Source organism: Dendrobates tinctorius, unplaced genomic scaffold (assembly GCF_039654945.1).
Source record: "Dendrobates tinctorius isolate UK_male_01 unplaced genomic scaffold, ASM3965494v1 ptg000062l, whole genome shotgun sequence".
NCBI classification, from domain to species: Eukaryota; Metazoa; Chordata; class Amphibia; order Anura; family Dendrobatidae; genus Dendrobates; species Dendrobates tinctorius.
This window is the reverse complement of record NW_027361730.1, coordinates 40474642-40490225: the sequence shown is the minus strand read 5'-3', so window position 1 is coordinate 40490225 and position 15584 is coordinate 40474642. Positions and strand designations below refer to the sequence as shown.

Here is a 15584-nt window from a genome sequence, read left to right as displayed (position 1 = left end):
TCAACCACCAATGGGGAACACGCTCCGAGGCCCTGATGTGGATAGCGGAACGTCTCTTTCAGATAGCCGAGGAAAATTTTCAATCTTTAACTGCGCTCCACATCAGGGGGAAAGACAACATGAAGGCAGACTTTCTAAGCCGCAGGGCCCAAAGGCAAGGAGAATGGGCTTTAAACACGGACATTTACAACTTGATTGTCTGCAAATGGGGTCAGCCGGCGGTAGACCTCTTTGCCACCAAAGAAAACAGAAAGGAAAAAACATTCTGCTCTCTGAACCCCAGGAAAAATCCACTGGCAGTGGACGCCTTCCTAATAAAATGAGACTTCTCTCTTGCATACGCCTTCCCACCATTAAGCCTCTTACATCTGGTAGTAAGAAAGATCAGGGAAAATCGAGCAAGGGTCATATTAATTGCCCCCTTCTTTCCCAGAAGGACCTGGTTCGCATGGTTGAGGGCCATTTCAGTATGCGATCCCTGGGTACTGTCGAACCTTCCGGATCTTCTATACCAGGGGCCAGTCAACCACCCACAGGTAGCGGGACTCCATTTGACGGCGTGGTGTTTGAGAGGGCACTGTTGAAGAAAAGAGGTTTCTCCAAAAATTTAATACCCTCCTAAAAAGCAGAAAACAAACTACCACAAATATCTATGCTAGAACCTGGAGGCGATTCCTGTCCACCTCTGAGTTTAATGTCAAGGATGGAATACCCACAAAACAAATTTTGGAATTCCTCCAGAAGGGTCTCGAATTGGGTCTTTCCACAAGTACCTTAAAAGTACAGGTTTCAGCCTTGGGGGCCCTATTTAAATGTGATATTGCCAGCAACTATTGGGTGGCCAGATTCATCAAAGCGGCTACTAGATCTAGACCCATACACAAGGACAGATGCATACCATGGGACTTAAATTTAGTCCTTACAGCCATGACAGAAAAGCCATTCGAACCTCTAGATTCGGCCTCGCTAAAGGTTATATCGCTTAAGACAGCTTTTTTGGTAGCGATAACATCCGCACGTAGGATAAGTGATATGCAGGCACTGTCCAGGTTACCTCCTTCTACAGAATTCTTACAGGATAGGGTAATCCTAAAGCCGGACCCAGCATACCTTCCCAAGGTAGCATCACACTTTCATAGAACACAAGAGATAGTGCTCCCTTCCTTCCTCCCTAATCCTACCAACCTTAAAGAACAAAAGCTTCATACATTAGACGTTAAAAATGCCTACTAAAATATATTTCAGCCACTGATCCTTGGAGGAAAGAGAACGCATTATTTTTATCCTTACAAGATCCCAAGAAAGGGTGTAGAGTATCGAAACGCACATTAGCAAAGTGGATTAGGGAGGCTCTCTCTCTTGCCTACACAACAGGTGGCGGTCCAGCTCTACAGAATCTGAGGGCGCATTCCACTCGTGCTGGGGCGTCATCTTGGGTAGAGAAATCTGGAGTGTCAATTGACCAGATATGTAAGGCGGCCACCTGGTCATCTCCTTCCACCTTTTTTAACCACTATCGGTTAGATATGGGTGCCTCCTCGGATCTCACCTTTGGGCTAAGGGTGCTGCAGGCTGTAGTCCCTCCCTAAGTTAGTTTACATCTCTGTAATTCTCTCGTGGTGCTGTCATGGGAGTCTGAATAAAGTATTAAGTTACGTACCGGTAACGGTATTTTTCGGGAGGCCATGACAGCACCCTTAGTTCCCTCCCTTGTTCACGTATAGGGGTGCACTCCTTTAGAAGATTGTTTCACAGTTTTACCTTATGTGGGAGATGGTATAAAAATTGTAAGTAGGATGTATAGATTGTGTTTATATTGTATATAAGCTATGCAACTAACTATGGTAGCCTCTCAAGCTCTGTAATCCAACTGATGCGTGGGAGAGGTGCCGCCCTTTTGTATCTGTAGGTTTACTGTTCCGGAAGGGCGGATCCCCTCTCTCGTGGTGCTGTCATGGGCTTCCGATAAATACTGTTACCAGTATGTAACTTAATACTTTTGAGCAGGTGTGTATGTATAAAGAACTGTAAGACAATAAGCTCTATCAGCAGGGTGAGTAGACCTACTGCTACTCGTGAGAATTTATTGAAACATCCCCTTCATCTACTCATGAGAAGTGCATTGTCAAGTGCTCAGACATTAGTCTAGAGAAAGGATGCACAACCTTTTATGGTCTATGCGCCATATTATTATACTAAACCTCTTCCAAAGGTCCCAAGATATCTTAAATGCAGTCTAGACTCAAGTTCCATTTTTTGAGAGAATGGGGATCACCTTATTCTAAATCAACACTTCAGAGAGGAGACTATGAATGCAGGTGACTTTCGCCATTGAAGATCATAGGTGTTATGGTACCAGTTTTTTTTCATTTCACTACTCCCATAAACTACAAAAGAGATCCATATATGTAGATGGCCATCTCTGACTTGTTTACTCTTGTTTTAAGTAACAAACCGAGATTGGCTTCGGTGTCAAGATGGCTGGAAGGTTGCACCTGGCTCCTGGGCCTCAGATTATGCGGTTAAGGCCGGAGTCACACTAGCGATAAAATCGGACGAATGTAATGCGATAAAAAAAAAATCACATTGCAGTCGTCCCTATGTTATTCTATGGTGCTGCTCCCATCATGCATTTTTTTTATCCGATCCGTTCCTCGGACCGAGACAATCGCAGCATGCTGCGATTGTCACCAATTTTCGGATCGGATTTGACAATGCAAGTCTATGGATGCGATTAAAAAACGCATTGAAAACGCACCACACGTGTGACTTGCGATTAAATCGCAAGACTTCTCTAGGTCAACAGGAAAGAGCATCAGGCATTGACATCGGATGTCAATTTGATGCTTAGATGCGAATAAAATCGGTTCATCGCCGGAAAATGGGATGACAGACGGATCCCTGGACAAGAATTCTTTGTGCGATTTCGTACCTTTAAAATGGGACCGATTTTTTTATTCGTTGTGTGTGACTCCAACCTTAGAGTCTGTTTTTTCATGTTTTGTTATATAGGAGCTAATTGCAGTAAGTAAATAGAGCAGCATATGTCTGGGACATACATGCAATAGCACACTTATTAATATGTATGCTGAACATAACTCCAGGGCAGTCAGGTGCCAAATCCATCGTGAACTTATAATTATATGGGTTGTCTGGGGAAAAGCGATCAGTGTGAGTGTAACTGCTGGTACGCCCATTGAGCTGCAGAAAATTGAATTTTTATCTGTCACTGGGCAATTTTATGCAATTACAGAGTGAAGCAGCCTGACCGCCACTCCATTCGTTCCCCATGGGGTTTCCGGAAAAAGCTGATTACAGCACTTGGCAACTACACAGAGCGTGAATGTAGTGGTGGTCAAGCATTGGCACTGTCTACCCATTTTAAACTGGATAAAAGTAGCCTGTTCCACCAATTGTGATATCCAGCAGTCCTGTAGACTGTTGATGACTTTTTTTTATAACAGACAACCCATTTTAAGCCTTAAACACAGAAAAACACAGTATAACAAATGTATAAAAATACTCTGCTGTAAAAAAAGTAACAGTAAACAGCAAGTGCTAGTAAAAAAATAACCAAACAGGGTATTTGGGTGATACGTTTTTTGAAAAAAATGTATACCAAGCCGCTCTACCAAACATCAAGGTATACCCATATCAGAGGAGTCCCTAACCGATGTATTTAAAAACCTGACCATGTGTATGGTATACCATTTATATCCATTTTAAGCCTTATAGTTTTTCCTACTGCTCCTACACTTTGAGTTACAAAATGCACCATGGCCTGAATGCAGCTACTACTATTGCACTCACAATAGCGATGCCCCAGAGTGCCCGAGCCCTATCAGTTTTGAGGAAATTGGGTATACCACACTGATATATCTAACATAAAAATGATAGGATTTAAGAAGTGACATGTATTCCTTACAAATGTGAATTTATGATTAAAAAAAAGCAAAAGACAACATGGCTCCAGAATGCTACAGTATGATTCACAGATCTGGTTTTGCCTTTAAGGATACAACAACATATGACATCATAACCCATGTTGTCCTCATTGCTTTCTAAAAGATAATACATTCTGATATGGTAACATAATTTACACTTCATTTTTAGGTTATGGAGGCGTCATACAAAAACATATGGTGAGACTTCTGACCTACCTCCCAGGGACACCGGCGGCTGAAATTACAACCACTCCTGAAATCTTATTTGAAGTAGGAAAACTAGCTGCAACCCTCGATGAAGCCTTAACAAAGGTAGGGTACTATTGAAATACTGTGAAAGGAATCACTAATTACTCAGACTGATTCTCTACCACACCCAGAATTACATAACTATTTTGCTTTCAATAGAAGATTTTTTCATGAGTTAAATGTGCGCACGGTGGTTTTAGTCTTGGATCACAAGGATTTTATGACTATAATCCAGATGACTCCGACATTTGCTATCAGTGAGACATTGGCAATAGAAGAGTTTTTGAACCTTTCCTATCAGTAAATCTGCTGATAGTCTTTAAAAGATCACACTACTTTATAACATGGCTGAGTGTTATCTGATGTTTTATGGGGCAGTGCAGATCTGCCTTTATTTTTTTTATGATGATTCCTCATGAAAGAACAGTCGCAGCATGCAGTGAGTGGCTGCAAGACTTATTTCCCACGCACCCTGTGGAGGAACACACACAGACCCGTTCCTCCCACGTCACCACCGTGACGTAACTACACAGGCACAGCTCTCCGGCGCCCCCTTTGTCTCTCAGGTCAGTAAGGGAACTGCACCTAGAGCAAATGGTCGCCGGGGAGGAGGTCCTGTTACCCGCTGGGGGTTCTAAGATTTGTGATCAGAGAAAAAGCATCAGCCCAAGATTAAGTTTATAGTTTAATTGCCTTAAGGGCGCACTAGATAATTACAGAAATATACAGTAAATTTGCAGTCAGAGAAAAGATATAACAATAAGGGTAGAAGACTTAAGATATTAAGCTGGAGGTCAATTTACCAGATTGTAGGGTCATGTGGGTGCTGGGGAGCTCTGCAGTCCACAGGTACAAGAATCTTAGTTGCCGGACAGACCCCCAAAGCTTTGGCTGCTGCTCCCCTCGGCAGGTCTGTCCCCAGGTCCTTCTTAGATCGTCATCGTCTGGATCTTCTGTGTGAAAGAAATGAGCGTCTGCCGGGGGCTGCTAGTCCTTAAACACGCTAGGTTCCTCCCCCCTGTGTCAGAGGGTGGGCTAATAATCCATGCTCCTAGGATGGAGCCAAAGCGTCTGGGACACACAAAGGACATATATTCCTGCGTCTGCTAGCAGGTACATTCTAATTGAAGCCCTAGGCTTTTTCCCGGCCCCCTGCTGGCACGGCTCTGTACCTGAGCTTTGAAGCTCTGTTTTGGGCCTATCCTCATTATCACACCAATGGCCCTGGCTATTTAGCATTGGAACACTAAATCCTGCTTGTATTTACTAAGTACACAGCACCTGGGGGTATAGAAGCCGTTAACTGCCTGTAATTCCTGAACTTAAACCAAAATGGATGCCAAGCTCAGACATGTGGCCCCATATCTAAGATGGCGGCTGCTCCTTCATCACACACCCATACAAGTATATGGGCGTGTGTGAAACATCGGACTGCACTCGGGTGCCATCCAATGATATTAGCTAGAGGGAGCGAGCCCAATATATGTACAGGGATTTTATTAAGAATATCTGTCAGTTATATGAATGTTTAGACTCATAGAAAAAAAAATGTTAGAACGCCCCATGTTTTTTTTTTTAACGTGATGCAACATAAATTAGGATGTTCAGCCCAAATGTCACATAATACAAATATTTATGGCAGAAAAATGTAATTTAACTGCAATTCTTCCACAGTAATTCAAGAGACTGTTCCCTGAAGGCTTGAGACAATGAATAACCATGTCATATGATTTTATATTACAGAAATTTCAGCATTCATATAAGAAAAGTTTTGATCGTGGGGAGTTTATCTGGAACTTATCAAACACTCCACTGCTGAGAAAATATACATATGCAATTAAAGAAGAAAACTTACGTCGGAAAATAGAAGAAGTTATCAATCAATTTGAGAATTCGGTGAAGCAATATCTGAAAATATTCCGACAATGTAAGTTAGGTCTAACTAGGGGAAATAATATTATTTATTTTATCCATTTTTCACTATTTTAAAGGGAGCCTATCACATGAAAAAAAGCTATTTACCTACAGACATTGGGTTAATCTGCAGGTTAATAGGATTCTGAACCTGCCCAGTGACCGCACTTGAAATGAATTTTATTCCCCCGGCAGTGTTCAGCTTCTAATAATCAGGAGTGGGTCGCACGGCTTCAGTTGTAAGGTGGTGGACTGTATTACCCTGTCCCTGAACACAGCAATTGCCGAAGTTGTAGAGTCATAGGTTTTCATACATGTATTGTGTTATGTGAATTGCAATTATTGTGTTAAGGTAATGTGCTTTGTTTAAGTAATGTGAAGAGTTAACATACTGTACAATGTGAGTAGTGTGTATTGCAGAATGCTTAAAGGGTAATCATAGGACTGTATATATTAACCCCTTCTCAACCTTGGGTTTTTCCATTTTTTGAGATTCCGTTTTTTGCTCCACTTCTTCACAGAGCCATAACTTTTTTTATTTTTCCATCAATATGTGAGGGCTTGTTTTTTGCGGGACGAGTTGTACTTTTGAGCGACACCATTGGTTTGGCCATGTAATGTATTGGAAAATTGGGGGAAAAAAATAAATTTCCAAGTGCAGTGAAATTGCAAAAACAAGTGCAATTCCACAATTGTCTGTTTTTTACCATGTTTACTAAATGTAAAACCTGACCCGCTATTATGATTCTCCAGGTCATTACAAGTTTGTAGTGTAAGAGTTGAGCGAAACGGGTCAGTCAAATTCATAAGTCGCCGACTTTCGCGAAACGAAACCCGACCATAGCGTGAGGTCGGCAATGAGGTCGGCGACCAGAGCGCCAAAGTCGCGTTTCAAATGATTCTTCCAGTGCCCTTTTTCAGCCAATGATGGAGGACGCACACTGTGGGCAACGCGATGACATTGGCAGCGGTCACCACCATCTTTGAGAAGGGCATGCAAGTGATTGGCTTGCTTTGTGTGGCGTCACAGGGGCTATAAAAGGGCGTGCACGCCGACCGCCATCTTACTTCTGCCGATCTTAGCATTAGGGAGAGGTTGCAGCTGCTGATTCTGAATAAGGGAGAGCATTAGGCAGGGAAGAATAACCAAAAAACTGCTTCTGCTGTTAGTGAATTCCACTTACAACACAACACTTTGTGTGCAGTGACAGGGGAGGCTCTATTTTTGTGCATCAGCTCTGTTGGTTATTAGGCTGCCTTATAAGGCTACCTGATAGCTGCATTGCTGTTTTCACACTGCTGTGCAAACTGCTTTTTTAAAAGCAAAAATACTTTTCTTCCTCTCTTCTGCACAGTTACGAAGTTTAGTTTTTCCACACTTTTGTGTGTAGCAGTCCTGCTTATTAGGCTGCCTGTTGCCATACTTGGACTGAGAGCATCATTCTCAGCCTCCTAAAATCTCTAGGGAGATTCAAATTCTCCCCAATACTATATACACCTTGTACCTTGTCATACACCAGCCTATTTCAGCCTGTTACATTGAGGTGTAATCTATAGTGGGCCTGAGATAATAGATCAGCCTCCTAAAATCTCTAGGGAGATTCAAATTCTCCCCAATACTATATACACCTTGTACCTTGTCATACACCAGTCAATTTCAGCCTGTTACATTGAGGTGTAATCTATAGTGGGCCTGAGATAATAGTTCAGTGTTGTGAGTTCATTTTTCGGTCCACCAGTTGTGAGTTCTCCTTCCAGGCTCCCTCTGGTGGTAACTGGAGGTAGTGAGGCTGATTTAATCAGTAGAAATCTGCCACCTGATAATGAGGATGACGATTGGACCTCAGGAGTCTGACTAGATTTAAGACAGCCGACGCCCTAGTCTGGTGCTGGTGATTCCTTCTGTCTTGTCAGGTCTTGGTTTTCAGCTCTGTTCCAGTCATCTAAAGCTAAGTTTTTCTGCTAATGTTCACACTTGATTTTGTTGGTCTATTCAGTTTTTTGTGTGGTCAGCCAGCCCCGGCTGGGGCTGCGCTAAATTTCCACTCTTATTTATCTGTATTTGCCAATTTGCTTTTTGTCCCTTATTAGATTGGCCTCTTTTTGCTCTGTCTCAGAATATTTCAGAGTGCTGATATAGTGGGGGAAGTCTAGTGAATCATAGAATCGTAGAGTTGGAAGGGACCTCCTGGGCCATCTGGTCCAACCCCCTGCTCAAAGCAGGATTCGCTAAATCATCCCAGTCAGATGTCTGTCCAGCCTCTGTTTGAAGACTTCCATTGAAGGAGAACTCACCACTTCTCGTGGCAGCCTGTTCCACTCATTGATCACTCTAACTGTCAAAAAGTTTTTTCTAATATCTAATCTGTGTCTCTTCCCATTCAGTTTCATCCCATTGCTTCTAGTCTTTCCTTGTGCAAATGAGAATAAAGTTGATCCTTCTACAATGTGACATCCCTTTAGATATTTGTAGACAGCTATTAAGTCTCCTCTCAGTCTTCTCTTTTGCAAACTAAACATTCCCAAATCCTGCAACCTTTCCTCATAAGACAGGGTTTGCAGACCGGTCACCATTCTGGTCGCTCTTTTCTGAACTTGCTCCAGTTTGTTGATGTCTTTTTTAAAATGTGGTGCCCAAAACTGGACACAATATTCCAGATGAGGTCTGACCAAAGAGGAGTAGAGGGAAATAATGACTTCACGTGATCTAGACTGTATGCTTCTGTTAATACATCCTAGAATTGCATTTGCCTTTTTTGCTGCTGCATCACACTGTTGACTCATATTCAGTCTGTGATCTATTAGTATACCCAAGTCTTTTTCACATGTGCTGTCACTTAGCCCTATTCCTCCCATTCTATATATGCTTTTTTCATTTTTATTGCCCAGATGTAGTACTTTGCATTTCTCCCTGTTAAAAACCATTCTGTTAGTTGCTGCCCACTTCTCCAGTTTATTTAAATCTTTTTGAATCCTCTCTCTCTCTTCTCTAGTATTAGCTATCCCTCCTAGCTTTGTGTCATCAGCAAATTTAATCAGTTTCCCCTCAATTCCTTCATCTAAATCGTTGATAAAGATGTTGAACAATACAGGGCCCAGGACAGAGCCCTGTGGTACCCCACTTGAGACATTCTTCCAACTGGATGTGCAGCCATTTACGACCACTCTTTGGGTCCGATCACTAAGCCAGTTATGAATCCACCTAACAGTTGCCTTGTCCATTCCATACTTAGTCATTTTTTCAATAAGGATTGTATGAGAGACTTTGTCAAATGCTTTGCTGAAGTCAAGATATACTATATCTACAGCATTTCCTTGATCCACCCAATCAGTGATACCGTCATAGAAGGAAATTAAGTTAGTCTGACATGACTTATTAGTTAGAAACCCATGCTGACTCTGTTTAATCACTTCATTCATATCCAGGTATTGACATACATGTTGTTTAATAATTTGTTCAAAGATCTTTCCTGGTATAGAAGTCAGCCTCACCGGCCTATAGTTGCCTGGGTCCACCTTCTTCCCCTTTTAGAAGATAGGAACAACATTTGCTCTTCTCCAGTCTTCTGGCACTTCTCCTGTTCTCCAAGAATTTTCAAAGATTATGGAGAGGGGTTCAAAAATTTATTCTGCTATCTCCTTCAGTACTCTGGGGTGTAATTCATCTGGACCTGGAGACTTGAATTCATTTAGGTTAGCTAAGTGTTTCCTCACTATCTTTCTGTTTATAGATATCCTGGATTCTTCTATTCCCTTAATAGGACAGTGAATAACAGTTGATGTTGCATTTCCTTTCTGAGAGAAAACAGATGCAAAATAGGAATTTAAAAGTTCAGCCTTCTCAACATCCTGTCTTACCATTTCATCATTTTCATCCTGTAAAAATCCTATAGCATCTTTGACTTTTCTTTTACTTTTGACATATCCCCAAAATCCTTTATTATTGCTTTTGACATCTCTTGCAAGCCTCAGTTCATTTTCAGCTTTAGCTAATCTGATTTGTGCCCTGCAGGTTCTGCAGACAGCATTATATTCTTCTTTAGATATGCCTCCCTCTTTCCATTTTATAAACATTTTTTTCTTCCTTTTTAGCATGTGCTTAAGTTCTGTGTTCATCCATCCTGGTTTCCTTAAATGCTTCCTATTCTTCCCTCTTTTCGGAATTGTTAACAACTGTCTAGTGACTTCAGGGTTAATTTTGCTATCAGAAGTGTTGGACTTTATTTTTGTAGGGTTTTTTGCAGATTGCAGACAGTGTCTTTCCTTTCCTATCCTTTCTAGTTAGTTTGGGCCCCATCGTTTGCTCAGCCTATTTTCCTGCCTGTTTGTGTTTTCATCTTGTTTCACCATCAATACATGTGTGGGGGCTGTCTTTCCTTTGGGGTCTGCTCTGGGGTAGTTAGTTTTCCCCTTTTCTTGCTTCAGGCTTATTTAGTCCTCCGACTGTGATGAAGCATCTAGGACCATCGTAGGTACGCTCCACGGCTGCTGCTAGTTGTGTGGTTAGGATCAGGGATCTGCAATCTGCATAGTTACCAACCTCTCTGGTCTTCTGTGACTTAGCTTGTTTTGTTTTTTTCTTCTCGGTGACCCATTCATAACAGTTCAGCTTCCTAAAATCTCTAGGGAGATTCAAAATTCTCCCCAATACAACATACACCTTGTACCTTGTCATACACCTGCCTATTTCAGCCTGTTAAATTGAGGTGTAATCTATAGTGGGCCTGAGATAATTGTTCAGCCTCCTAAAATCTCTAGGGAGATTCAAATTCTCCCCAATACTATATACACCTTGTACCTTGTTTTACAGTACCATATAGCTGGTGGTATTTTGGGTACATTTTCCCAAAAATGAGGAAGTATGGTGGAAGAGGCCATGGAAGTGGGCGGGGGTTGCCAGCTGGTACTGATGGTGGTGGTGCATCTGCTGGTAGTGGCAAAAGCACAATAGCACCTAAGGCAGGAGGTGTTGAGCCTGCGTCATCATCTGGCTCCACAAGGGCTCCAAGGCTCCCTTTTCTGGGAGTAGGTAAACAGCTTTTAAAGCTGGAGCTTCAGGAACTAGTTTTGGCTTCCATTGCCGAAACAGACTCCAGCTAATATGCCCTCCTCTTCTGAAGTTTCAAAAAATGCAAGCACTGAGTTGTCAAGTGCTGGCTCCTGGTCAGGAAGAACCCCTTTCCTTGTGTTCTTCACCCCCACCAAAAGTGAATGATGCAGCAGGCTACACTTCACATTAGTCCATGTAGCTCTTTCTCACATACCATGCCTGGGTTATCAAGTCAAATCGTGAATTCCCCAGTCCAAGATGAATCTGACATGGAGTGTCAGGGCAGTGGGGTTAATCAGCACCGGGCCGATGTCTCAGAGGAATGTGTCACGGTAGTGGTGACCCGGTCCGTGGCCCTGGGCGTCCATGCAAGGGGGTGAATAACGTTTATAGGTGAATGATACGTGATGCCACCTGTGGTTTCTGATCAGATTGACCAGCGCTGCAGTGTCGCTTCTCTGGGACAGATGTTGTGGTGCAGCTAAGATATTGAAGCCCTGCACAGGTAGGGCCGTAGTTGCAGGGCAGATGAAAGAGTTGGTAGATGGTGTGCAGTGCAGGATGTAGCAGAGCCGTACGCCAGGCGCAGGAGAAAGATGACAGACACAGTCGTGCAGTTCCTTTACCTGTATTTGGTAAGTGCCATCCAGGACCCAGAGTACAGATGGAGGAGTTGGTCAGCCTGGAAGCAAATTAGGAATTCTCTCTCTGCAGATAGGTAGTGTGGTCTCCGTTCTAGCGCTTATCTGAGGTACTCGCAGTACTGAGTTCACTGAAGTTCCCCCTGTTGACGCTCTTTTGGAACTTTCTCGTATGGCAGGCAGCCATAGCCTTTTCCTTCTGGCTCACACACATCGCTGCTGGGGCCTCCGAGCCTTAGTTGGGACAGAGCATTTAGAGCTGCTACTTCCTCCAGTTTCTGCTGCAGGACTGTCAGTGTCCCTACAAACTCGGAGACCGGAATCTGGACCATGCGCTCCAGCTAGGAGTGAGCCTTAACTCTGCTCATCCTCCAGCTCCCCTTCTCACGTCCACACACTTCCCCTTCCCTTCACAGACTGCCCTAACTTCCCTCCTCCCGTCCACAGAGAGCAGCTCCTCAGCAGTCAGGTTCAGGGCTCTCCCTGCTGGCCTTGAGTGGGAACTGTGTTGTGTGTTGGTTTAACTGCTAGAGAGATCCTTTGTTGCTCCCAAGCATGACATCACACTTCCTAGGAGGAAGGTAATGCCACTGTGGCGACCATACTCCTGGGGGCGCCACAAGTGCACTGATTCCCAGCCACTGCTAAATGATTCTGCTGGTACATTGACCCAGACCACTACATTCCCCTCGCACTCTACACAGCCAGAATCTGACCCTGATGAAACTCAGGTTCCCCTTCCCGCATACTATACCACCTTACACGATGATAAAGAGGAAGGTGCAGATGAAACTGCAGGTTCCTTGAGCAGGTGGGGGGCATACTCATGGGCGACGGCACTGGCACAGGGCCACTCATAGTACGCAAAAGTGTCTCTGCCGGTGGGAGGGCCCCACGGGCCCCACCCGCCGTCGGACACACCGCCGTACTATGAGGGGCCCTGTGCCAGTGCCGTCGCCAACGAGTGGGCCCCCCCTGCTTGCTCAGGATCACAGCACTTGCAAAGTTGAAATACTTACCTCTCCCTGCTCCACCGCCGTGACGTCTTCTGCGTTTCCTGACAGTAACATTCTGGCCAGAGAGCGCGATGACATCACGTCTGTACGACCTCTGCCTAAACAGTCCAAGTGCAGAGAGATGGAAGATGGGGACGACGAGGAGTCCAGAGTACAGGGATTCCCTTGCGAGGAGACTTATTTAATTGTTTTAAAGGTTGGGAGCAATTTTTGGGGAGCACTATACTCTGGAGAATGATATATGGGGCCCACCATACACTGGAGCATTCCAAAGGTGGACATCAGACACACAGCATTTACAGGGCCCATTATACACTGGAGCATTAGAAATGGGGCCCATTATATATGGAGCATTATTTGGGCCCATAAGACACTGGAGCATCATCTATGGGGCCCATCATATACTGGAGCATTGTAAATGGGGCAGATTATATATGGAGCATTATTTGGACCAATCTTACACTAGAGCATCATCCGTGAGGCCCATCATATGCTGGAGCTTTCCAAATGGGGGACATCAGACACTGGAGCAGCATTTTACAGGGCCAATTATACACTGGAGCATTAGAAATGGGGCCCATTATATATGGAGCATTATTTCGGCCCATAAGACAGTGGAGCTTCATCCATGGGGACCAACATATACGTTAGCATTATGTGGAGCTCCTCATATACTGTATCGAACATTATATGGGACCAATGATTCTGTCTGGAGAAATATATGGGCCTCATTACTCTGTATGGCACACTATGCGGTGGCCATAATACTGTATGGAGTAATATACAGTCCGTTTTTGGAGCTATTGGAGAATTTAAAATGGATATCAGTCATGTGATGTAAGAAGTGAAGTATTTTTCATTGTACTATACCGCTATTTCTCTGCCGTATCCGAGGATCATGAATTGTGGCATGTGTTAAAGGAATAGAAAAAACTGACGGCACATCTAGAACTAGTCTGAATAGGTGCATACCAAAAGGCAACTTACATATTAAATTAGAAAATGGTAGCACACCAAATATGAAATACGTGAAATACGAATAGCAAAATGGCTTTAGTAATACATTTCATAATGGCTTTTGTAAGGCATATCAAATATGAAATAAGTGAAATATGAATAGCATAATGGCTTTTGTAATCTAGAAAAACATATGAGACACTTAGCACAAAATTTGGCCAAAAGATGTGAGCCCATTCACCAACGACAAGGTGATCTCAGATTGAATGAGTCCCTATACTGACTGCCTGGTGTGAACTGACCTCTGGCTAGTAACATGATAAAGCCTGTATATATAGGACGATAGGAACCAAACATGTGATTGAATGCAATTAAAATCAACACTTGATGACGGGCGGAGTGCTCAGTCAGAAAGCTAGTATACAAGTAATAGAAAAGACTGACGGCACATCTAGAACTAGTCTGAATAGGTGCATACCAAAAGGCAACTTACATATTAAATTAGAAAATGGTAGCACACCAAATATGAAATACGTGAAATACGAATAGCAAAATGAAATGTATTACTAAAGCCATATTTGATATGCCTTACAAAAGCCATTATGAAATGTATTACTAAACCATTTTGCTATTCGTATTTCACGTATTTCATATTTGGTGTGCTACCATTTTCTAATTTAATGTGTTAAAGGAGCCCATTGACACTCTTTGGCCCTGGGCCCACGAAAATCTGGAGCCACCCCTACCCCCCCACAATTTTAGCCAAATAACCCGCAGTTTTCAATGCCTAACTATTATTATAAAGTAAATTAAGGTTGACAAGCTTAAGTAATAAAAATTGATGTTTTTGGCATTAAAATGGGCACTGTTGGTGTGTTTCCTGTCCTCCACTCACTGCTGACTTTTCTTCCCCATTGACTTACATTGGGTTTCGTGTTTCAGGCGGCCTTCGACTTTTCACGATAATCGGCCGATTGCGTTCGACCCGACTTTTGCGAAAGTCGGGTTTCATGAAACCCGACTCGACCCGAAAAAAGGCAAAGTCGCTCATCTCTAACTGCATGTGTTGGGGGACACTCGCTTGGCAACGGGATGACGCCAAACCGGCACATTTTTTCTCACAAAACAGTATATTTGGTTTATTTAGGAATCATAAACCGAATCATAGGCCATGTTACACTTCACAGACCTATCACATAGTCCACAGCGCTTCACAGTTCATGACATTAAGTTGCAGTCTCTAAACACGCTGGACCATACTCCGTCCAGTTACTGTGGGTGACTGCACACTTCATTAACATTCATGGAACACAACAAGCACCAACAGTCTGTTCCAATGGCAGCAATTTGTCTGCCGTTATTAAATATCCTTTATCTGGAGTTGCCTTCATCGAGCTCCTGCTCCACAAGCTGACTCCTTGTCAGTCCTCACTCCTGGGGAAGCTGCCTTACTGGGATCACCGTCCTTTTAACCAGGGCACTCCTGACAGTCCAGACCCTCAGAAAAACGGTAGCTTCCCCAAAGCAGTGCCATCACAGACTCTGAACAAATAAATAAGGCAGCACTCTGTAGCACCATGGCTTGCAAACATGAAATATGAAAGCTGAAATGCATTAATGATTAGAAATATAAAAAATTGAGATTGCTTAGCACATAAATTGACTAATTAATGTGTACCTGGAAGCCAGGTTAAGGCAATTCTTGTTTTCCAGGACCTAACACTGCCAAACCTCTCAGACTAAATTCTTCATGTGTATGGGAACCTGTGAATCCTCTCTTGGACTGAAATCTATATCTTTGTGGAGGGGTAGG

At 43.3% G+C, this 15584-nt stretch overlaps 2 protein-coding genes across 8 annotated transcripts in view; one reads left to right on the top strand and one right to left on the bottom strand.

The window, feature by feature from the left end:
- HYKK (hydroxylysine kinase) overlaps nt 1-15584 on the top strand; it is a 71962-nt gene that overhangs the window by 45725 nt on the left and 10653 nt on the right. For all 5 annotated transcript variants that reach the window (XM_073579592.1, XM_073579595.1, XM_073579591.1 and 2 more), the window contains exons 3-4: nt 4114-4256; nt 5937-6120. In XM_073579592.1, coding sequence (XP_073435693.1) covers nt 4114-4256; nt 5937-6120 — 327 coding nt within the window. The remainder of the gene's footprint in view (nt 1-4113; nt 4257-5936; nt 6121-15584) is intronic.
- The window catches only part of LOC141093111 (long-chain fatty acid transport protein 2-like), a 243014-nt gene that overhangs the window by 222620 nt on the left and 4810 nt on the right, over nt 1-15584 (bottom strand). Inside the window, exon 1 of one of the 3 annotated variants that reach the window (XM_073579588.1) lies at nt 4161-4308. The exons of the other annotated variants lie outside the window; for them this stretch is intronic. The gene's annotated coding sequence lies outside the window, so the exon portion shown is untranslated. Of the gene's footprint in view, nt 1-4160; nt 4309-15584 lie in introns of those variants that run through there. 3 annotated transcript variants of the gene reach the window in all.